This window comes from Cydia pomonella, chromosome 2, assembly GCF_033807575.1.
Source record: "Cydia pomonella isolate Wapato2018A chromosome 2, ilCydPomo1, whole genome shotgun sequence".
In the NCBI taxonomy this organism is placed as follows: Eukaryota; Metazoa; Arthropoda; class Insecta; order Lepidoptera; family Tortricidae; genus Cydia; species Cydia pomonella.
In genome coordinates, this window is record NC_084704.1 from 10,784,135 (window position 1) to 10,806,564 (window position 22,430).

At 34.4% G+C, this 22,430-nt stretch overlaps 3 protein-coding genes across 5 annotated transcripts; 2 read left to right on the forward strand and 1 right to left on the reverse strand.

Moving 5' to 3' along the window:
- Positions 1–1,802: 1,802 nt before the first annotated feature.
- On the forward strand, positions 1,803–9,513 carry LOC133534045 (uncharacterized). Of its 2 annotated transcripts, none has more exons than XM_061873148.1 (6): positions 1,803–1,898; positions 2,926–3,017; positions 4,038–4,176; positions 4,805–6,641; positions 8,553–8,700; positions 9,329–9,513. In XM_061873148.1, exons 1-4 carry the CDS (start codon positions 1,874–1,876, stop codon positions 4,885–4,887), a joined length of 339 nt encoding a protein of 112 aa, XP_061729132.1. In that variant the 5' UTR covers positions 1,803–1,873; the 3' UTR covers positions 4,888–6,641; positions 8,553–8,700; positions 9,329–9,513. The 2 variants fall into 2 exon arrangements, with proteins under 2 accessions (XP_061729132.1, XP_061729126.1); XM_061873142.1 differs by having other exon boundaries at positions 4,805–6,601.
- On the reverse strand, positions 9,509–11,987 carry LOC133534024 (uncharacterized). 2 transcript variants are annotated; one of them, XM_061873123.1, is made up of 5 exons: positions 11,897–11,987; positions 11,402–11,508; positions 11,099–11,296; positions 9,814–10,009; positions 9,509–9,593 (listed from the first exon to the last, which is right to left on the reverse strand). In XM_061873123.1, the coding sequence occupies exons 1-5, from the start codon at positions 11,913–11,915 to the stop codon at positions 9,556–9,558; spliced, it is 558 nt and encodes a 185-aa protein (XP_061729107.1). In that variant the 5' UTR covers positions 11,916–11,987; the 3' UTR covers positions 9,509–9,555. The 2 variants fall into 2 exon arrangements, with proteins under 2 accessions (XP_061729107.1, XP_061729102.1); XM_061873118.1 differs by having other exon boundaries at positions 11,402–11,511; positions 11,897–11,985.
- A 3,102-nt stretch (positions 11,988–15,089) lies between these two features.
- LOC133534057 (uncharacterized) lies at positions 15,090–20,222 on the forward strand. Its single transcript, XM_061873154.1, has 4 exons — positions 15,090–15,203; positions 15,276–15,328; positions 16,470–16,605; positions 20,107–20,222. Exons 1-4 carry the CDS (start codon positions 15,188–15,190, stop codon positions 20,220–20,222), a joined length of 321 nt encoding a protein of 106 aa, XP_061729138.1. The 5' UTR covers positions 15,090–15,187.
- Positions 20,223–22,430: the final 2,208 nt, after the last annotated feature.

A 22,430-nucleotide genomic window follows, 5' to 3' on the forward strand; every position in this document is an offset into this window, starting at 1 on the left:
GATAAAAATAAAATTACTTGTAATCAACAAATGCTTAAAAACAGGGTCTTCGTATTTCCCAAAAAACATGTTAAAGTAAATATTGTGGTTTGCGGTTATTTTTATAGTGTAATTCTTCTTTTTAGGTAGGTGCAGCAGATATTCGGCATACGACCGAATGTTGCCTACTATACAGAATATTCGGCAAAATGGTCGGATAGGCCGAATACCGAATAGGTGCCGAATATTCGTGGCATCTCTACTTATTATATGGGCCGTTTTGGAAGTTACGAGTAGGTCATAGGTCATTTTTAATTCGCGCAATTTCAATGCCGTTGTTATTTATTTGAATTCTTCATTCTAATCTTCTAATCTCTGGCTTTTATTAGACAAAACAAGACGTAGTCAAGATTTATAATGAAACTAAGCTATAGCTAGATGTCTGATGTTTTATGTTGTATATAGCGTTTATCGGTGTTGGAATTAAACCTAGTTTTTATTTTTGAAGCTATTATTATTTAAATAATTCGTACATTAAAAACACAGAACAGTACGGTTACCACCAGTTAGACACTGACAAATTCGCTAGCGTGTGCGTAACTTACTTTCTATGCGTCTCGCTCGTACTGGCATATTAGTGCAAGACAGGTTATACATATAGAAAGTAAAGTAACGCAGACATAACGAAGTAACGAATATTACTATGTCAGTTAGGCACTGCTAAGGCAGTCGTAGTAAGGCTACTGTAGTACTAATAGTAGTAGTATAATTACCTTTATTCCCAGGATTGTCATTTGCTGTGTCGACATAATTGGCAAAACATATGCGGCCGAGATCCTCAGAAAATTAAGACAAAAGTTTTCAAAGATGCTTGCTCTATGCAAGAACACAACTGCAAATTTTCTACCAGTAAGTTCAATCAGATGAGGTTAAGACTAGATTTAGAACGATTTAGGACCACCCCACACTAGCGTCTTTTGAGCGTCGACGTCTAATCAGCCCTATGGAAAATGGCGTCGCTGCGCAGTTACGCCTACGTTGCATCGAGCAGCAGCCATATAAGTTGACTAGACGCCGACGCTCGGGAGACGCTAGTGTGGGGTGGTTTTAAAGACTAGAACAAAATAACCTAATATTTTCTTGGTTTAGATTATAAAGTGACTTCAAGAAACAAGTGCCCGGAGCTAAATCGAGTACAAATTGAAGTCTTTTAATTCCGCACGAAGTTATGAAAAAGTTATAAAAATATAAAATGATTCAAGTATAGACGCATTATTATCAGTTTCTTCTATTTTATCATTATCCCTAGTTATTATCCCTACTTTGAATATTTAGGATTATGTGGTGTGGTGTCATATGTAGATATTATTCAATCATTCATTTGACACGACTCTCTTTGGAGTTAGACCGAGATAAGTCTGCAACGATTTTGATAGCACACACAGTGCAAGTGATATTAATACGTCATAATTTCATAGATGTTTGACGTTTAAAATAACACTTGCACTCCGTGTGCTATCAAAATCATTGCAGCCTTATCTTGGTTTTAGTCTCTAGAATGAAACGATGACCTATAAATATACTGATAGAGTGTAACTATAGGTATACTGTGATATATGGAAATATGCGGCAACACAACACTCTAATAGACACAATATTTTATAAACAATGTTAATTAAGCGAAAACCTATTGTTACAAAACTTACACTAGGCGGATGTCATTAATATGTTGAGAGTATTTACTTCGTCAACAAGCCATTGTACATTGTCCCAAAGAGGAAGTTTACACTACGAATAAATAACAAGGTTTTCGTACATAAACACAAAATGGATTACCAAATGGCTGGAAGCCCTGGATTCATTCCAATCGGGGACGTTGGAAGAAGCTGTCACGATGCCATCAACCAACATAGTTACAGGTATTAGTTAAACAAGGCATTATCATTACCACGCAATATAACTATAGATAGGTTATACTCATACATAAAGAGTAGAAAAAATACTTCCATATTAATTTCTACACCTATGAAAAAAATCGGGATTTTTTTATTAGTTTTCGCATTCCATTCTCGCTGTTAAACATGAGCTTGTCTCTTTCTCTTTCGGTGAGCGGGAGCTCTTTAGTTAGCACGTGCACGTTTCTCGCTTGCTTAGGCGCGACTAAAGGCAAATTGTACAATTTGTACAAAGTAAGCGCTTCAATTTTAGAACGTCTATCTTTAGTTATAATATAATTGTTACCACTCTGTGTTTCAGTTAAAATATTTTTTTAATACTCTTAATTTCAAATGGATTAGACCGCAGCATATAAACACACCTTAATACTGGTTTGCATTATAGGTGAAGTAAAACTACCTAGTAGATGCCTTGGTAACAAAAAAACTTTGTAAGATACGGTCCGAATTGCGGATACAACTATTTGTCAACTATAGTAAAGATCGTTAAAAGTAGAATTATTTACTTTGCGTAACAATTGCCTATTTTTTAAGTACATTGTTTTGATTGTATAATAAAATACGTAAAATATGGTGTTTTTGCAAATTTTAAACTTTTATTTCATTAATTAATTATTACGATTGAGGACTCGTAAGGTGTTTTGGAACGATACGGTCTGACTTATTTCGGGGGTCTAATATAAACCGTCAATATACCGTTGAATTACGTATGTACTTATTTTTGTCTCTTTCTTGTTGCTAATGACGTGAAAGGGACAAAGACAGTAGAATCCAAATATTTCGAACTTGTATTAGGCCCCGCACGTTGAAATGACATTCGAATATAAAGGTCACTTGAATGTTATTTTGTCTCACTCAGTGAGCAAAATGCGATTTTGTTCACTGTTTTTAAGCAGCAAATTACCCCTGTTCCAGCTGCTGACTTGAAAATAATTTTACTTCACACGAGCACGCTGAAAGGGTTAGGTTAAATGTAGCTTTCTTGTTCCAGTCGTTGTAATATTCTGCTACTTGCTATCGCTCGCAGCCAGCCATGGCCCGCCTAAAGAGCGAGATCAAGAAGACATCGCCATGGGAAAAAAGGTATCTTAAAAGCATTAAATAAATAACAAATTACGGCATTACAAGCAAGTGCCCGAAAAATAATAAATTGCGTGTTTTCTTTTTCTTTTAACATGAGCTAGTCCTCGTACAATTTTTTTAAAGAATAGAATCACAAAGTTGACAGAATTAACTTTGATATATTTCAGCTAAATTAAACACCTTAAAGTAGTTTAAATTTAAGTTACAAAAGTTGAGTATGGGACGGGTGCTGGTGTGGGATGCAACCTGTGTAGACACACTAGCCCCGTCACATCTCCACCGAACTTCCGTGAGGGCAGCGACAGCGGCAGAGGCGGCGGAGAACGCCAAGGTAGGAAAGTACAGGGGTATCGGCGCCGAGTACAATTTTATTCCATTCGGTGTCGAGACCCTTGGTCCGTGGGGCCCTGGCGCTCTGAGTCTCTTCAAAGATCTGTCTAAGAGACTCAGAGACGCCACAGGAGATCAAAGAGCTGGCAGCTTCCTCGCTCAACGCATCAGTCTAACGATCCAGCGAGGAAATGCTGCCAGCGTCTTCGGTACTATGCCGCAGGGGCCATTTTTAGATTTATTTTAGTTTTAGATTTAATTTAGTCATATTTTAGTTTTAGTTTACATTATTAATTGTTTATAACATTTAAAATTGAGATCAGAAATTAGAATTGGTATAAAAGTTGAAGCTCATACACACCGTGTCTTTTTATTTCCGTCCGTCCGTTAATTTCAAGGGTCCATTGCTGAGCTTAAATTATATAACTTTCACAAAGACACGGGTATAATTAACTTCATTTCGGAGATAATTTTTTTTTTCTGATTAGGCCCCTACGAGCGTGTACACTTGCCGTAGGGCCTGTTTACATATAGATTAGTGTTTAGTACGAGTTGACACATTTGCTACTAAACGTAAATACTATTTCGGACGATCGATTTTCAAAATGACATTAATTGAATTTAAAAAAATGGTGTATGTACATATTATACAAATATACACGAAGCTAAAAGTGTGTAAAAACGTTCCAGCATGGTGCCAAGTGGTGCAGCATGGCAAAGGTGTGCAACCACGACCGCGTCCCGGTGTGCGGCATCAGCCACGCCGGCGACATCATCGGCTTCCGCGACCTCTGCGACATGTTCGACTTCAACTGCATCAGGAAGCGGAGTTTGTATCTCATTTTCATCATTGTAATGCAAAAAACTCTTATTTTAAACTGCAAATAAATGGGATGATCTGTTATAGTAAAACGGTGTCTATTCCATTGAGGGTAACAAGTATATTTTTCGTGTGCTTGGTTGACATCATAGCATTCAATGCACTAAGAAGAAGATTCCAAAATTGCGAAATGTTTTCAATGAAACATGTTCACAAAATAATATTTATTTACTAACAAAGAGATTGTTAGAAACTTACACAACTACCTATATTGTAATATGTTGCTTTGTGAAATTTATAGAATATACCTATGAACATTTCCCGTTGGAAACTTCCCCGTGAAAGCTTGCTTTATTATATACGTTCTACTTATACTCAATGAAAGGAGCTGCCAGTGATACACACTTTCCTTTAAATAGCACGACAGCAATAAACCTCAATTTCTCGTAGTTGCGCAGAGGAAACTAAAAGGCCGTCGAAACAAACCAGAGAATAAAATGTCCATGGAAAGGAAATTAAGGAAAGTAAGATGGACACAATGATTGACTGAGCAAACATCCCAACGACAGTATATAAATACTGAATCACAAAAGTTGCTCGTATTTTTACTATTTTTAACAATTTCCTTTGTTTTCAGACTACAAGCAAACTAGCTGTCCAGCTGACAGAAACTTTCTCACCGCATCTAGAAAGCCCACCAACATTTATTACGATGAATAACAGTTTTCCAATGTAATATTTATATTTTTAATGATTATACATATCTAGTTAATGTACTTTTGAAAATTTATATTCATAATAAAGATAAAAAAACTAAAGTAGCAACTATCAATAAATCCCTATACCCTACCCTTCCTACCATTTAGGTGCCTACTACTTACTAAATGTTATTAATCAAATAAACATTCGTTATAATTTAAAAAAATACAATTAATTTTAAACTAAAGTAATAAAAATAATAAAACTAAACCCCTACCATTCTTCTATTTAGGTGCCTACTTACTATATATTATTGATCGAATAAGTATTCATCATAATTTAAAATAATAAACATATATTTGATCGCACTTATATATCGTGATGCCGTGATGACAGAAGATAAAGACGCGACCATTTATTGCACGAAAATACAACATAAGTGGCCACCATAAGATGGAATTCGCTAACAGTCAATCAGAGGCCTCAATGGTCCAAAAAGTTATTAGTGTACTTACCTAAATATATATCACACTAGTTTTCACTTCGTCTGCGTGAAACGATGATGATTGATGAAAACTATCCTATGTTAGGACATAGGCCTATGATAGGTGGTAGGCCTCCGACCACAAACTATCTGCATAGATAACAGACAAACAGGCACAGTTATTCTCGCATTGTAATATTATTATATATATTACAATGCAAAATGATCTGCAAAATTACATCGACACATTGTAAATTCATAAAGTGGCCATGGAATCTTGACGCGGTACATAATCTTAGATATTAATTTACTTCCCTATATACTGATGGATACCTCAGGAAAAAATAACAACATTAAATAAACATTTAAATTACTTATACTATATCATTTTATTTTTTGTAAGTATTTCTTAACCCGTATTTTCTCAACTGCATAAACTAAGCAGGCTTATAAAGTTTAACAAGTAATATCTGAATTATAACACCTACACCTTAATGTCCTTAATGTAACCATGGTTCTGCAATAAACGAAATAAGAAATAAATTAATATTCTGAGGCCGAAAATGGAGATCACTATTTCATATTTTGCGTAAGTACCTGTATACGTGGACTGAAAGCTATAACTCTTTATTGAATTAGAGATCCACTTCGACTAAAAGTTTCCCAAACGATTGCACGTCATGATTAAATTAAAATTAATATTTTCAAACAATGTCGTTCTCGCGCGTCATCATAATGTCAACAAACAATTCTTTACCTCAATATTGTTTTTCATCGCCATTAAGTTAATAAACTGTGGCAGATTGTTTAACCCGTGACAACGAAGCAATTTCCATGTCAAAATTATCAACTTCCTTCAGAACAATTGACGGAGATTGAAACACGTCTATCAGCAAAGGCTAACTTTTCCATTGTAGGTACATACTTATTGATATTTAGAAAAGTCTTTATCATTATAATCAATTTTCACGGCTATCAACTTTAGACCTTGAGGTATGGTGCTCAGATATAAAATTTATCTGGTAGAGGAGCAAGAAATAAGGTAAGCCTGGCTTTGTCAATATTGCTGGTACATGTAGAACAATATCCGGTAATTGTATTTTGTTTCAAGTGTTATTAGTCCCGCGACGTCAGAGTGTTCTCAACGCATTTAATATCGGTTCATTGGACCTCATGTATCCCAGACAGTCACTCTGGTTTCTTATTTGCGCAATATCCGTTCAGTCTCATCTTGTGCCACCGGAGGATACGGTAAGGTTTTTTGAACTGCGCTGGATGTGGAAACCGTAAAGTAGGTTCATATTTACAATTATTCTTGATATATTTTAATACATAATAGCTGCAATAAAGATCAAATAAAGTAATTGATTGTGTGTTGAATTCAAGTACATAACTATATGATCTCCATGCCAGGTCGTACAGTTCAAAACCTTTTAAAACTGATGAGAAACTTGCATTTTATTCACAAGTGTGGCAAAGTAATCTTATGCAATTATTGAGTTGTATCCTCGTGTTTTAGTTTATAATCTTACTTTATTCTGTTGTCTAATGTTCAAACTTTAAATATAGCTAGTTCTCTTACTTATTAGAAAAATACGTTCATTGAACTTAGATTTGTAATATTTTAGAGTTGTTTTTTTCGTCGCTTTGGTGTGGTGTAACATGCTGTTTTTCTCGAGAACAAACTTTGTTAAACCCTCGTGACATGAGCCCTTGGCAACGCTCAAAATTCCACTTTTCGAACAACTCCCTATGTAATGGTTCAATCTTTGTAACTTTCGCTTGCTCGGGTATCAATAATAGCCCGAAGCGTTGAACACCTACTTTCCCCCTTGTAAAACACTTATTATTTCTACATTTAAAAGAAAGAATCCCTAGAGAACACTAAAGATCGGTCTATGAAAACGGTATCTAATATAGTATTTTATACAATCGTGATATAATGGAGAGCTTTTCAGTCAAGTACCGTGCTTAGACAACGAAGCTTGCTGAGTTGCCTATGTAAGTTACGAGATTGAAAAGCTTGATTAAATCACTATTGTATACAATACTTTTTCTATGATTCATCTAAAATTATAGCTTTTTTTACTATAAAACTTAAATATTTAATGAAAATTGTTAAGTGTCGCAGTAGACAAAAATGTAGTATAAAGACATAAACTCCGCGACTCCGCGCGACCCCGCGCCCTGCGTCCTTTTAGTCTTTTCTATGGGAGTGCGGCAGCACGAGAGTTGTCATTTCTTTTGTTAACTACAGCGTATCGAAATGAATCTTATAGTTGAGTTGGGAGCCCATACATATGAAAAGTACGCAATTATAGTTTAGTATACGAATCTTAATTGAACCATTACAGTGGATGAGTAGAAGAAATAGAGTCTGGCTAGCCAAATATTGTTGTCATATTTTTCTTCGTTGTATCACCAATTGTCTATAATTAAAAAAAAAACCTAAAGGCTGTTGTCAATTTATGCCATTCATTCAAATTGTTCGCGGTTTACAAAGCGGTTTTATTTATAATAATGACTATACCGAGTGGGGCCCGCAAACTATTATTGAAGCTCATAAATAATTACGACAATGTGCGATGTTGACGTGAAGCGTTGTATAACGAAAAACTGCTATGTTTACAAGTCGTAAACAATTTAGCAGGTTGGTGCTCTATTACTATTTTGATACTTTAAGTACTAGTTCTAACATTTGCCTATAATTTTAATTAAGTACGTGAATTTATTAATACCTGAATCTCATGAAAAGGACAAGTGTGAAATGAAACGGATAAACTAGAAGTTCTAAAAAAAACAAAAAATCCAAACATTGGAACGTAACGAGTTACTGAAAACCAATAGTTAGAAGAAATCTGTGGAGTGAAGTGACTGGTCAGTAGTAATTTGATTTAACGTATATTTAACTGATTTCCTTAGGTACCTTACGTGTGCACAGAAAATCAATAATATGTTCTAATATCAAAACTATAATCGTACTACTCAAAGTATGACCAGCCCCAGATATTTTTAATTTCCCGCCATAAATTTGTGTAATAATATATTTCGGTAGCCAGACTCTATATATTATTCGAATTGTACTAAACAAATGCCTATTTAAAAAGAAATGACACAATTGCCTACCGGCATGAAGTCCGCCATTCATACTTTAATTTAATCTGCAATTATATTTGTTGTATTGTATAAATAAACATTTCAGGAGGGACACGATCAGCTAAAGAAGTGGTGCGAGTACGCATACTCATGTTTCCACGACAAGGTATATGTGTGCGGGCGCGGCGCAATGCAGACGCGCACCTTCCTGGACGTCTGCGACATGTACGAGTACTCCTGCGAGACCAACCAGAGTACGTAACAACTGGTTCATTACACTACTCAACATATCGGCTAATAAGTGGAACTAAACACCGTGCTTTTCAAGTTATCAGGCATAAAATGTAGTTGAAGGAGCAAATTATTGATGATATTTACGACCTTGACGTTCGTCATGGGGATTGGCGCACGTCTCACGTACGACTTTGACTTGATTTTGCATCGTGATTTCAAGGTCGTGTTAAAACCAGTTGAATATCGTAAAAAGTTGAAAATGTAAATTTGAATCGGGCTCCTGCAATAATATCTTGTGAGAGGAAAAATATGTGATACGATTTAAATAAGATATACCTAAGAGCATATCACGTCCTATACTCTGTATCTTTAGGTATTTAAATAAAAGTAAACAAACAATTTGAACATTTTCGGGTAGATATACCATTTGTTGGTTAACCTACCAAATACAAAACCGCCTGGATCTGTCACTGAACGACCTGACTTTAACCTACATTATTTGATCATGTAATATTTTCATCTACCCTCAACTGACTTAAGGAGCCATTTGAGGGTAGATTTTGTTTACTTTTTTTTTTTAGGTATTTAAAGATAGAGTTTAATTATATGTAAAATAGAGAAAGCATTCAGTTAATTTTATTTTTTCAGTTTTCATTAAGATTAAGGAGACAGACAGTGAACCACGGTGTCCGGATCCAGGGCGGTTGGGCTGAGATGAAAAAAACGTGTTTTAATTATCATTATAAATTAATTTTTACTACTTCTACGAATAGACAGCCTACTTTTATAAGAAGCAAATATTTATTAAAAATTAATTAAAACGCTCAATTTTTGATGATATTTTTTATTCGTAATATAATAATCCTCAAGGTTCGTCAAAGACTTGGCTTGCAATTTTTCACGATAGAGAAATCTGAAATATAAAACGTACCTATTGTTAAAATACGCAGATCTTAAAAAAATCAAGTTTTTGAACGAAAACGGCTTTGAATAGAGCAAAACATATAAAAATAGATGTTTTTCATAGTTCTTGGAACTAATTATAGATAAATATGTCACCTTTTGGGATAGGTACCTCAACTATTGATATTTAACAAAAAAAACACAGTTAGCTTAATCAAGTCTGTACTTACTGTATTTCCAATAACAATTAACTTGGAACATGTGACAGAGATCGTAGAACCTTCCGTATCCAAAGTTATCGTCGAATGCACATATAGGCTTCAGAGTTCGAGAACAAAGCACGGAAAGCTCGCACCACGGGCTTTTAGCCGTAGGCGTGATGCTTGGGACCGACTCAACCTTGCCATCGGACGAACGCCTAGTAAACTGAAACGATGAAATACCTTTGGTGTACTTAAATGGTAATTCTTAGGTACACTTAAATATTTACGTATAATAATTCACTGTGTAAAATATGCTACTAAAAAGTGCGGAATCTAATTCCTTCTCTAATATAGTAATTTTAAATCGGGCTTTAACTAAATTAGTTATTTTTTCGTTGCAAATTTCTTACTCCTACATGGCACGGTAAGAATTTAACAAGAAACGCCATGGATAAGGCACTGAAAAACAATACGAAGCAATTATATCTAATGTGATGTCCTCTCTTCTTTAGATGGGGTGTAAATAAAGTAATAATATTAATAAATGTTTAATAGTTGTTGTCTTGAAACTAAATAAACTAATTATTTTTAACAAATAATTGTGACGGGTTTACGATAGGTCAAGAAATAAAGCAAATAAAAAAATGTGTGTTAAACTTTTATTCAAAAGTTTAAGTACATTCGGAACTCTTCATAGGTACTAATTAATTATGCAGTATTTAAAAATAAAGTTAAACAGAATTAACGCCTCACAATACAATACAACGCCTCACATAAAGAAAAATCAACAGAATGCAATGGGGTCATACACATTTTATAGTATACGCTTAAACTCGTTCGCGTCTTTCTTGTAGACATCGCAAAATTAAGGGAATCTATAGGTAGCATAATTTTACGGTGCACCCTTACAGGCGGGATACATTATCCAGTACTTGAGACTCAAATAATAAAATATGTATTTGTACCAGAGTCGTTAACTTTTATAGTATTGTCCACATAAGTGGTATTTCTCTAAAATGTGTTTGACCTAATGACCTGTAAATTATTGTGGTTTCACGATCACGAGTCACCCGAGTCTGGTCATAATTTTGACTTTTTAAAAAATAATATTTTATTTTCTGTCATTGTCTTCTTCATATCGTTTCTCGACAATTACTTGAGGCTCAGAATCATGACTAAATTCTTTCTCTGCTAAGTTTTTCACATAATTTCCGTACAATGGAATAACTCGGCCCAGCCTCGAAAGAGGGCTCTCGGTCTGTACAGGAGTATTGTTGTTACTCGTGAACGACCGTCTACTATTTAAGGTTACCTTTACTTCTTCAGGCATTGAAGGTTTCTCTGTATTTCTACTCAAATGCTCCACCAATCGCCTGGTGACTGATGAAGTTTTTGTGACCATCCGCAGAAGTTGTTCCAATGCCTGTGAGTGTTGTATCAACTTCTCTTCGACAAACGTGTCATGGTCAGCACGGGATCCCCGAGATGTCACATCGCGCTTACGAATTTTCTGGCAAAGCAATTAAATACTTACTAGCAATACGGATAGTTCAAAATGTTTAAATGTTAATGGTGTGTAATGGTGTATGAGGATATTGTACAGTTAAATGCTTACCGACGGTTTTATAGGATAGACCAGAAAGTCCTCGAGGAACTCATCTGTCGTCGCAGATTCGTCCAATAGCAACTGGTTTGATGAAGTTGCTAACATCAGCAATGATACTACTGAAAAGAAGATTATTGAATAAATTGTTTCTTATATTTTATAACTTCTCATTGTATATTAAAATGAAAATAAAATTAATATGAAAAATAAAAAATATTTACTAAGCAAAAAGTTATTACAAACAAAGTTGATAAGCATTGGTAACCGCACTAGGCATGCCTGTATCCCGGCGACCAATAACATAATTTATGAATGAAGTGAAATATCTGGTCTTATTGCTAAAAGGCGATCTCTTCCAGACAAATGTCAGATATTAATATGTAGGTAGAACCTATATGAAACATTTAAAAGTAAAATGATGAAAGAAGTTTAATTCCATACCTTGTGTCTTGTTTTGAAAATTCGCACAATATATATCTATTTCAGAAGAAGCGTGAAACTCACCAAAACATAGAGGCAGCATGGCGCTTGTCGCATGAAGAGTAGCCAGCAGTGTGTTGCTCCACTTATAGTGTCGGACGTTGTACTTTTCTGTAGCACGACTAGTTTTGATCCTATATACCCTTTTAATTTTATTGTTTATGATTTCTTAGATTCAAATACAGTAGATTACAGGATTTTTAAAATATAAGATATGAAAAACCTACTTTAATATTGGAATAATGTCAAAGCTTATCATAAGTCACGAAATCGCTCGTCATCGTCACTGGAAATATTCTAGTCCTATCGGTACACCCCGAAATTCTGTAAAATGCTGCAAATGATGTTAAACATATGAAAATAGGTACGATTGATCTTTAGGCAGTTTGAATCAATTTGACCCGTAGACCCAAAAAAAAGGAGAGGAGTTATGACGTCCTCTTTTTTGTACGGGAATATTATTTTTGTTCAGAAACCTATTGCGTGTGGTATCAAATGAAAGGGTTTTTAAGCTAATTCTAAAAATATATATCATCATTACATTTCAGTCACTTTGTAAAAATTTGAATAAATATAATTTTCAAAACATACCAAGTTTGGGCCCCACAAAAATACCGTTTCAATTTCTTTTCTAAAATATAGGTACCTCAAATAATACCTAATATCGTCATATTTACCCCAAGAATGCCATTTTGAACACTTTTATTTAGTATTTTTTCTAATTTTTCATGATTACAAAATGTGATAATGTGATAATACCCCTCTATCGAATTACTCAATATGAGTATAATGTAATTTATAATAAATCATAAAAAACTATGAAATACAATTAGAAATTATACTATAATAAAGAATTAGAAATTATACTAAAATTAGAAATTACACGATATATAAAACTAAATATAAACAAAAAATTAATAATCCAAACACAACATTAAATAAGAGTATTGAAAATTGGTTTACATGTTCCTTTGATAATATCTAAGCTTTTTAAGTACGAAAAATTTCTGATGGGTGGGGGGGGTGAGGTCGAAGAAGGGGTGGGCGGCGTTAAAGGTGAGTTTTTTCATAGACATCGCACCACGTTTGGCAGAGATGAAGCGGGCCATCCAGTTTTACTAAATAATATTTTATGTTTTTTTTTATTTAATTATAGATTGATTATATAATTATAGATAATTGATAGATTGGTAGATCAAAGTTTGTAATAATGAAAATTTAAAAAAAAAAATACTTTATGCAAATATTTTCGAAATTGCTTTCTCAGGGTTAGAAATGAGAAAATCAGGTATAATTTGAGGTATATTTTACAAAAAAAAAATTCTGTATGGTAGATATCTAGAGAAGCCCAAAAGTGGTATGTTTTGAACTTGTTTTTATTCTAACTAAAAAAAGTAACTGAAATGTACTCTACTTATGTGACATATTTTTAGAAATGTCTTGAAGAGCTCCTTCATTTAATACCACCCACAATAATAAAGAAGATTTTTTTTACCCATACAAAAAAAGAACACATCATAACTCCTCTCCATTATTTATTCTTTTTTTTTCTACGGGTGTTTATTCAATCGTACCGATTTTCATGCTTTTAACACAATTTGCAGCGTTTTTGGGCGCACCGCTAGCACTAATTTCTATTAAAGCTTTTAAGGGGGTAATCTAACTATATTCGCATAAACTTAAACATACTTATTGTGTCAAATTAAGACAGTCACTGGTATGTTAACATTTGTTGAAGCATGTTAATCCGTTGAACTGCCGTATAAGTAGAAACGCCCACGTCCGCGTCGGAGCAAATGAAGTCCTGGGAAATTCAAAGGTCACCTGTATCTCGGTCGCACGTGACTAAGCTCGTGCTTGTTTAGGAATTACACGTGAGCACGGGACCCCTCTGGTTTCAAGATTAACTTTGAACATTGATTCAAGATTCAATGTATGTAAGTTATAAAGCAGAAACGAAGAACAATGCTTCCCACTTCAGATTATCCGCTTCAGGCGAAATTCATAACTGCCTGTCGTCATTTCAATGTCGTCGTTTCAATAGACAAGTATCACAAACCCAAACTAGAAATTAGTCAAGTAATTAACAGTGTTTATATCTATACAAAGCTTCGTGCCTCGTATGTTTTTCTCTGATATAGGAGGCAAACGAGCAGACCGATCATCTGATGGTAAGCCATTACCGCCGCCCATGGACACCCGCAACACCAGAGGGTTTGTGCGTTGTCGGTCATTGTTTCAGGGAAGTGGTATTAGATAGGTACCTAGTACATTTGTATTATCTTGGTGCAAATAAAAACTGTCACCTTACTTTTGTAACTACAGAACATAAAATTTGCTTTGCTTGCGCCTATGACCTGACGCGCACTAAGTAATTACAATGAAAAATATATAAAAAAGAAACGTTTTGGGAATATTCTTATTTAAAGGCATATTTTTACATTATGGTACCTATTAATTGATAAATTAAACCTAATGTATTCAAAATTACCTAACTTTAATATTTAATTAAAAAACAATAGGCACTTTCTTTGAAGGATCAAAACTAGTAAGTCTTCGTACACATCATAGAATGTGATTTAGAGTTATTAAGCGCTCCTGATGAAATTAGGAGCGGTGATACGCTTTTCTAGTAAATGGCTGCGAGTATAATAGCCTTCGCCACGCTTCCTCACAGTGACAACCGTAGGTACAGTCAGCAGCAGAAGTATCAAAGCAAATTAAGTGTCCTCAATGATATGAACACAATTATGTGGTTAAGATAAGCTTTTAAGATATGTAGATAATTTGGAACACCTTGTTCGCTTAGCAACTTCTGCTGCTGACTCTACTAAGTACTGTATTTCCATCCAAACTGACCCGTTTTAATTGAACGGAAAAATTTACAAACTCGCACCAAAACAATCAGTTAACTAGTTTTGTATAAAAACCACAACGATTTTGGTCCCATGTATGTCTACGAGTATGACATGTGGAAGTTAGGAAGCACTGGCCGACTGAAAGGTTCGACAAAACGAAACGAATAGAAATAAAACACGACGAGAGAAGTGGATATATCTCCAGACCAGACTCATCAATAGACATGCAATCTTGCATCCTTACAGCTATCGCCGTCTCTGATCTCAAATGCAATAAAAATGCGAAGTGAAATAGAGACGTATAACGCAATAGAAAATGATTTCCTTGCAGATCGTAAGTTTTTATTGGCACTGAAATGCAATAATATTGTATTTGTAACTTTGCACTGCAGTTATGAGTTGCACGTGTTGTATGGGCATTGTAACTTAATGATCATTAATATTATGAAGCTGCGCTATGGTCTTATTATTAGGTGAGTAGGTACCTGAAAAACGACGTACTTCGTAGAGTTGTATAGTAAGAAGTGAATTTATTCTGCTTTCAGCAATAATAATATATCTTGCCCCCGCTGTCGTCGCTCACAGTGAAACTATAAAGGTACGAATAGCATCTTCTACGAGTGTAACAGGACAAGTTAGGTTTTGATAACGTTCGTAGAAAATTATTAAATTGAATAACCGCCATATACCTGCAAAGTGTAACAAAAAAGTGGGGATCCGTTTAAGTGCATTTTCGGTATCGTGTTCTGATTAATAGAAAGTAGAACAAAAAATTGTTTGTTGCGAAAAAACAATTTTTCTATGGGACAGGTCGTGCAAGTCCTCTACAGAAAGGCCAAAAATGTTTGAATAAAAAAAATTATTTTACTTTTGCCTAATCAGAACAGGATGCCGAATATGCCATTAAACTCCGGCAGAATTTTTGTTACACCTTGTATGCAATAAACAATAGTAACATGTAGACAAATAATTATAATATAATCTACTTATCTTTAAACGCCTCGACTACGAGAAACTTATGATGAGTGTTCATGCTATATGTAACTATGTATGTATGTGATACTGATATGCCACTCTGATGTCTAAGTATGGTCGTCATTCCTACATAATGCATACGTATAAGTACTTGGGCTACTCTGGCTACAGTGATAATTGCGCAGGTTAACCGACGACATATTTTTTAACTTTTTGATTGCCTATAGTTGCACTCTTTTCTGTAGGTAACATAGCGCAGTCCGCAATGATTCCTTATGCAAGTGCATAAAGAACAGTGACTGTACAAACTACGCAGATTAAAAAATTGCGTCTGAATTTATCTTTAAGGCTTTAAGAGGAAAGGGAATGGCGGCTCTCTATGCAATCTTAGTCTCCATTTACCTCTCTGGATATATTATTGACATTATAGTTTTTTTTTACGTAATTTGATGATTATTAACTATAGCTATACTTATGCTCCCTTTGTTTGAAGTATTTAGGTTTTTTTGTTTATTGTAAGAATTAATAAGCGCGAATTAGGGAGCGCAAAACTATTACCAAATTTTTACATGCTTCTAACTCTCAAACGAAGGGGCAATTGTGGTTGATATACATCAAACTGTGTAAAAATATTTTCAATTATGTTAATATCCAGAGAGCAAAATGAGGACTACGTTTGTACAAAAAGACAATTTCGCGCAATCATTCACTTTCCTCTTTACAATAGTACAGCACAGGTTGACTAATGTCTGTTGGTCATGTAGCACGAGGAAGAATGCAAGATCGCCGACCTGTGCATCCACGACAAGGTGCCGATGTGCGGCATCGACTCGTGCGGCGAGCTACGCACCTTCATCGATACCTGCGACATGCACGAGTTCAATTGCGACAGCAAGAGAGGTACAATCAAGTATATGGTTTGTATGTGTACGAAACTCCTTCCCTTCAGACTGTGGTCGCTGTTCCTTAATATGCCCTACCCTGGGTTGTCATAAGGTTTACGTTCTGCGCTTTCATCTCCCTTTTGATATTTGGAGGTTTACCACTTTCCACTTATTTTGTAGAGATATTTAATACGGATTTAGCAGAAAACTATCATCTCGTCTTATTGTGGCCGTACATTTACGATCATTTTGTTTTAGTTTATCTATAATAGGGGCCACTCAGAAAGCTGAGCTTAGTATTTAGATAAATGCTAAGCGTAATATTAAATGGACGTTTTCATAAATAAATATCTGGGTCAAATATCACTGTCCCACGACTTTGGTGTACTTTTTAGGGTTCCGTAGCCAAATGGCAAAAAACGGAACCCTTATAGATTCGTCATGTCCGTCTGTCTGTCCGATTCTGTCACAGCCACTTTTTTCCGAAACTATAAAAGCTATACTGTTCAAACTTGGTAAGTAGATGTATTCTATGAACCGCATTATGATGTTTACACAAAAATAGCAAAAAAAACAATAAATTTTGGGGGTTCCCCATACTTAGAACTGAAACTCAAAAAATCTTTTTTCATCAAACCCATACGTGTGGGGTATCTATGGATAGGTCTTTAAAAATGATATTGAGGTTTCTAATATCATTTTTTTCTAAACTGAATAGTTTGCGCGAGAGACACTTCCAAAGTGGTAAAAAGTGTGTCCCCCCCCCCCCCCGTAACTTCTAAAATAACAGAATGAAAAATCTAAAAAAAATATATGATATACATTGCCATGCAAACTTCCACCGAAAATTGGTTTGAACGAGATCTAGTAAGTAGTTTTTTTTTAATACGTCAATAAAAATTAAAAAAAAAATTTTTTTCATCAAACCCATACGTGTGGGGTATCTAAGGATAGGTCTTCAAAAATGATATTTAGGTTTCTAATATCATTTTTTTCTAAACTGAATAGTTTGCGCGAGAGACACTTCCAAAGTGAAAAAAAGTGTGTTCCCCCCCCCCTGTAACTTCTAAAATAACGGAATGAAAAATCTAAAAAAAATATATGATATACATTACCATGCAAACTTCCAACGAAAATTGGTTTGAACCAGATCTAGTAAGTAGTTTTTTTAATACGTCATAAATGGTACGGAACCCTTCATGGGCGAGTCCGACTCGCACTTGGCCGCTTTTTACCATGTACTTGCACTAAAGTGTACTACCTGTATACAATAATTGTAAAGTGACTTATAATCTGAGTATTTATACTATAAAAACTATTACTTTAAAGAAAAAAAAATGCAAAAATCTGAAGAATGGGAACTAATTTTTGAGTGTCCCATGCACACTTTGCAAACTTTGGAGCAAAGTATTATTTATCTATCTCCTTTTAGGCCTGAACATGGTTGTTGTGTGATAAGATTGTATCAGCCAAAATCAATTCAAAATCTCATTTCATAGCACCTAAAGCAAAAATTTCCTTTAATATCGATGTAGTGGAAATTTCCACCCACGTCACGAAGTTTTTAACAACTTAGTTGCAAAAATCTACTAATATCAAACGCATTTTTACATGGTTGTAACATTATGATCCTCTATTACCTGGTGTTTGGGTTTTACAAGGCAGTTGGGCTCGAATAAAGCAAGGTTTAGGTTGTGCGTCACGCTGTGCAGATTTTTTTTTCCACAACAAACGGGATTAAGTTGAAGGTAGGGAACCAATTATTAACCAAATATTTATGAATTTTGGTAGATTGTTATGTGTTGTATGATATCCAATAATTAGAACCAAGAAAATTCAAGGGATAAAACCGCTATTTCGCTTTATTTACCAACCGGAATGCCTACGTCACATCCTAAACGTCACGTGATGTATTAGTGGAAAAAAAACGTGACGTATGGAATAAAAATGCACGGTTTACATGTCATTTTAGTAATAAATAAGCTGCCAAAATATAGTAGGTAGATCATAATATTAAAAAGACAGGGCACAAGGAGAGACAAACATTATATTCAGTATAGGAATATAACGATACCGATATATCGGCATCGCCGATTTAAATACACCCGATATCACAGTTTGAAAAGCGCAAATACAAAATGATTTGCGCAACAGATTATCTGCTAATAATTTAATTAAACTTTGTTTCCTTAACAAAAATGTACCTAAAGGTCCTAAAGTGAACTTTGATTGCTAATTTTGATTTACTTTTGTATTCATTTTGCATATTTCTTTTATTTTTAGTTTTTCAGTTTATTACAATTCACAAAATCGAATGTCTAATAAAACTTCCCTTTTATGCATATTAAGTAAATATTCTTTATTAATTTGATTTGTTAAGTTACTACTAAACCACTGATATTGGTATCGGTACCGTCGATTACTTACTTCAGTATCCTTTCATGTGATTCCTAAATGTCACATTATGGTCCATAACGTCACTTTGTCCTACTGTTGTTGTGATTGATTTTATAAGAATTTATTACTTAATAATAAGGATAATTTCAATCCATAGACCGTTTTACTGTTCACTTTTTCTACAATAGTCCCAATGCCTGCTGCGACCGGTTCATGGGTATCTATTGTTGCACCTGTGAACGGGTTCCAGCAGACGTTTTACATGACATTAAATCTCTCCAAGGGGCCTCTACGTGTTGGATCTATATCCCCACGCAAGCCTATCAAAAGACCGGGATTTATAGGCCCGTGAAATCCAAGGATAATTGAAACTGATTTCGATCTCATTTGCAAGAATAATAAGTGATAATTAAAAAAAAAAAACAACTTTTACCTTACGTATTTTACGCTAAGATGATTGTAAAGCAACGATTAAAACCAAAAATGTAGCGTATTGGAAAGACTTTGTCAAATAACTTTATTGTAAAACAAAGTATTGCAGATGTTATTCGCTTTTTAGAAGATTATTTTTGTTTTGTATTTTAATAAATAAAAACTGGTTCACTTAAAATACTTCGATCTTTTCTTAAAACCTACCTAAAATTGTGACGTAATGGATCTTCACATTGATTGTCATTAGCAACGTTTTCATAAAATATCGATATAGTAGATTTAATTAAACCCATTCTTAGTTTTAAGAAAAAATTTTTTTTGGTGGCTGGAATTCCATTACGCTACGGACCCTAATTCTGAAAACGCCCAAATGCCTTTTTCGGAGTAGGGAGGGATCGGTTAAACTCTTCTTTACGTTTGCACCAAAGGTTTGCAGAAATTATAAAGAAGATAAATTGGTTGACATGAGGCAAAACCCAAAAACATGTACATAGGTAAGGGTAAAAATACATAAAACTCATAAAAACTCAAAACTCAATATGTTTTGATAATAATACAATACGATCGCTCGCGCTGATCGGTTTGCGGGAAATGCACTGAGGCATCTCGCTTGCTCAAGTAACTAACAAAACTAGTAATTCTACACATATTTTATTTAACAAATTGTAAAATCACGGCCGTGTTACAGATTACAAAAGCCGACCGATCCACGAGTGCTGGGTGACGTGCAAGCGCGGACGCTCCTTCAAGAAGCCCGAGTTTAACGCCAACTGCAATATAGACAATAAAAATGCTAGAATTTAATACTATTGGCTTTAATTTCGTACCAAAAGCTATTTATTATACAACTGTAAAAGTGAATATATTTAATATAAAATTAACAATTTTAAATATTTGTATATTTGGATTAGACAATAGACATACAAATATTCAAAAGAAACTTCAAATACCATAAGGTATGATATGACTATGAAATTGGATCATTATATTACTACTTATTTTGTTCCCTTAAAAATCTAATCCAACGTCTAAGTTGCTAAGAGGATGATTCAGATCGTACATACAAACATTTCTATGCAGGGGGGTCACTTCTCTCTGTAGCTGACTGTACCTACTTATTGAACTCCATAGTCAGTCACCTTAAAATAATATAATTAGTTAAATATTTAGTTTGGAGATTCAATGATATGTAGGTAGGTCAATATTTGAAAAAAAGCCTCTATTATCATGACATTAAAGTGCATGCTCAGATATAAAACTATGGAAACGGATTAAATCTCGTACCTCTAATGAATTTAAGATACATAAATCCCGACCTTTAGAGCCCTGTACAGCGTTCGTTGGGTGACTGAGGAAAAAGTAAAATATATATTATATAATATAAGTGTGTTATCCAAATTGCAATGTCCATCACCACCAGTAGGGCTAAGATGGTCGGCTCTTTATTATTTGTCACCATGCCTGTCCCGCTCTAACAATTATGTAAGCGCGAAAGTGACAGGCATAATGACAAGTGATAAAAATGGAACCATGCTGCCACCGCTGCTTGGGATCCAAACTTAGACTTTGAGATCATAGTGTTGAATGGTGTGGACATTTAGTAGTTATACTCGTAATTGACTTTGAGTTACTTATAGTACATTACGATACAAGTGCGAAAAATAGGAAATTCGAAACGAGTGGCGATAAATTGAAACACGACCGAAGGGATTGTTTTAAATCGACACGAGTTGCGAATTGCCTATTCGCACATGTATGGTACAACGTTTTACAGTACATATGGCCCTTGAAATATTCGACACAGTAACGTAATATGCTAATTTTCGCACTAGTGCTATAAAATAGCACCATAAGTACTGTAAAAATAGTTGTGTTACATAACTAGCCCTATGAACCCGTTTTGCATGTATAACCAGCCTTAAAATAGTATTTCCATTAATTTTTCTATTATTTTCGATTTGATAGTTTTAGGTACACATTGTAATTTTGATAGAGGTAGACTTAGACCAAGCTAAGATGGCAGCGATGTTGATAGCACAGACAATTGTTATTTTAAACGTGAAATTCTAAGAAATTATAATGTTAACGCTTGCACAGTGTGTGATATCAAAATCCCTGAAAACTTAGTTTGATCTTACTCTAAATATTTATTTTTCCTCATTTACCCTTAATTGGATGGCCAACGTAAATGGTTCGAACGTCTATAAGTATTACAAATTCATTTAGGCATTGGAGTTTTTATCGTACGGTAAAACTAATAGCAAGGTATGGAGTCGACAGTAGCAATAAAATTCAACTCATATTCATACTCACACTCATTCATTTATTGAATTAGTGACTTTAATTTTATAATCAAGGACAAGAATGTTGACGAGTTTGTAAACGATCCTTTAATTTTGTTTTTCAGGGCATGAATATAACAAATAAGAATAATGAAATTTTTTTGTGTTTATTTATAAAAGTGTTACTGCGAACTACCTGCAAGTCGACACTCTGTTGTCAACCGGCATGGCGAGCAGAAGAGTCGCAAAGCACACGATCACAATCTGTTTTTTTTTTACCACTTTGTCATACAATGGAGCCTAGACGTCACAATATTCATATTATTTTTACCTCCATTAATATACATAGATATTGCTTTTTTATCAAATTTCGTAAATAAAAAACTAAATTAAAGGATCGTTTATAAACTCGTCAACGTTCTTGTCCTTTATTTCAAAATTAAAATCACTCACTAAATAGATGAGTGAGTATCTATGAGAATGAATATGAGTTGGATTTTATTGCTAGTCAACTCCATAGCTCGCTATTAGTTTTACCGTGTGATAAAAACTCCGACGCCTACGCGACGTATACGCGATATAATCCGTTTCCATAGTTTGATTTCATTAATAACTGTCGCGGTTGTAAAAGACAATATATGCATACTCAAATATTTTCGAGCACCTTGACCGGTCGTATATATCTGATGGCGACTGTATCAGACTAAGTATTCCAAATATAACATAGTTT

Coding starts and splice junctions, on each gene's coding strand:
- LOC133534045 (XM_061873148.1), top strand. CDS start 1,874: ATGCCATCAACCAACATAGTTACAG. Junction 3,018..4,037: donor ACATCGCCATGGGAAAAAAG/GTATCTTAAAAG, acceptor AAAACGTTCCAG/CATGGTGCCAAGTGGTGCAG. Junction 4,177..4,804: donor CAACTGCATCAGGAAGCGGA/GTTTGTATCTCA, acceptor CTTTGTTTTCAG/ACTACAAGCAAACTAGCTGT.
- LOC133534024 (XM_061873118.1), bottom strand. Junction 11,297..11,401: donor TCTATCCTATAAAACCGTCG/GTAAGCATTTAA, acceptor TTGCTTTGCCAG/AAAATTCGTAAGCGCGATGT. Junction 10,010..11,098: donor CAATGCCTGAAGAAGTAAAG/GTAACCTTAAAT, acceptor TCATCGTTTCAG/TTTACTAGGCGTTCGTCCGA.
- LOC133534057 (XM_061873154.1), top strand. Junction 15,329..16,469: donor CTCACAGTGAAACTATAAAG/GTACGAATAGCA, acceptor TTGGTCATGTAG/CACGAGGAAGAATGCAAGAT. Junction 16,606..20,106: donor CAATTGCGACAGCAAGAGAG/GTACAATCAAGT, acceptor GCCGTGTTACAG/ATTACAAAAGCCGACCGATC.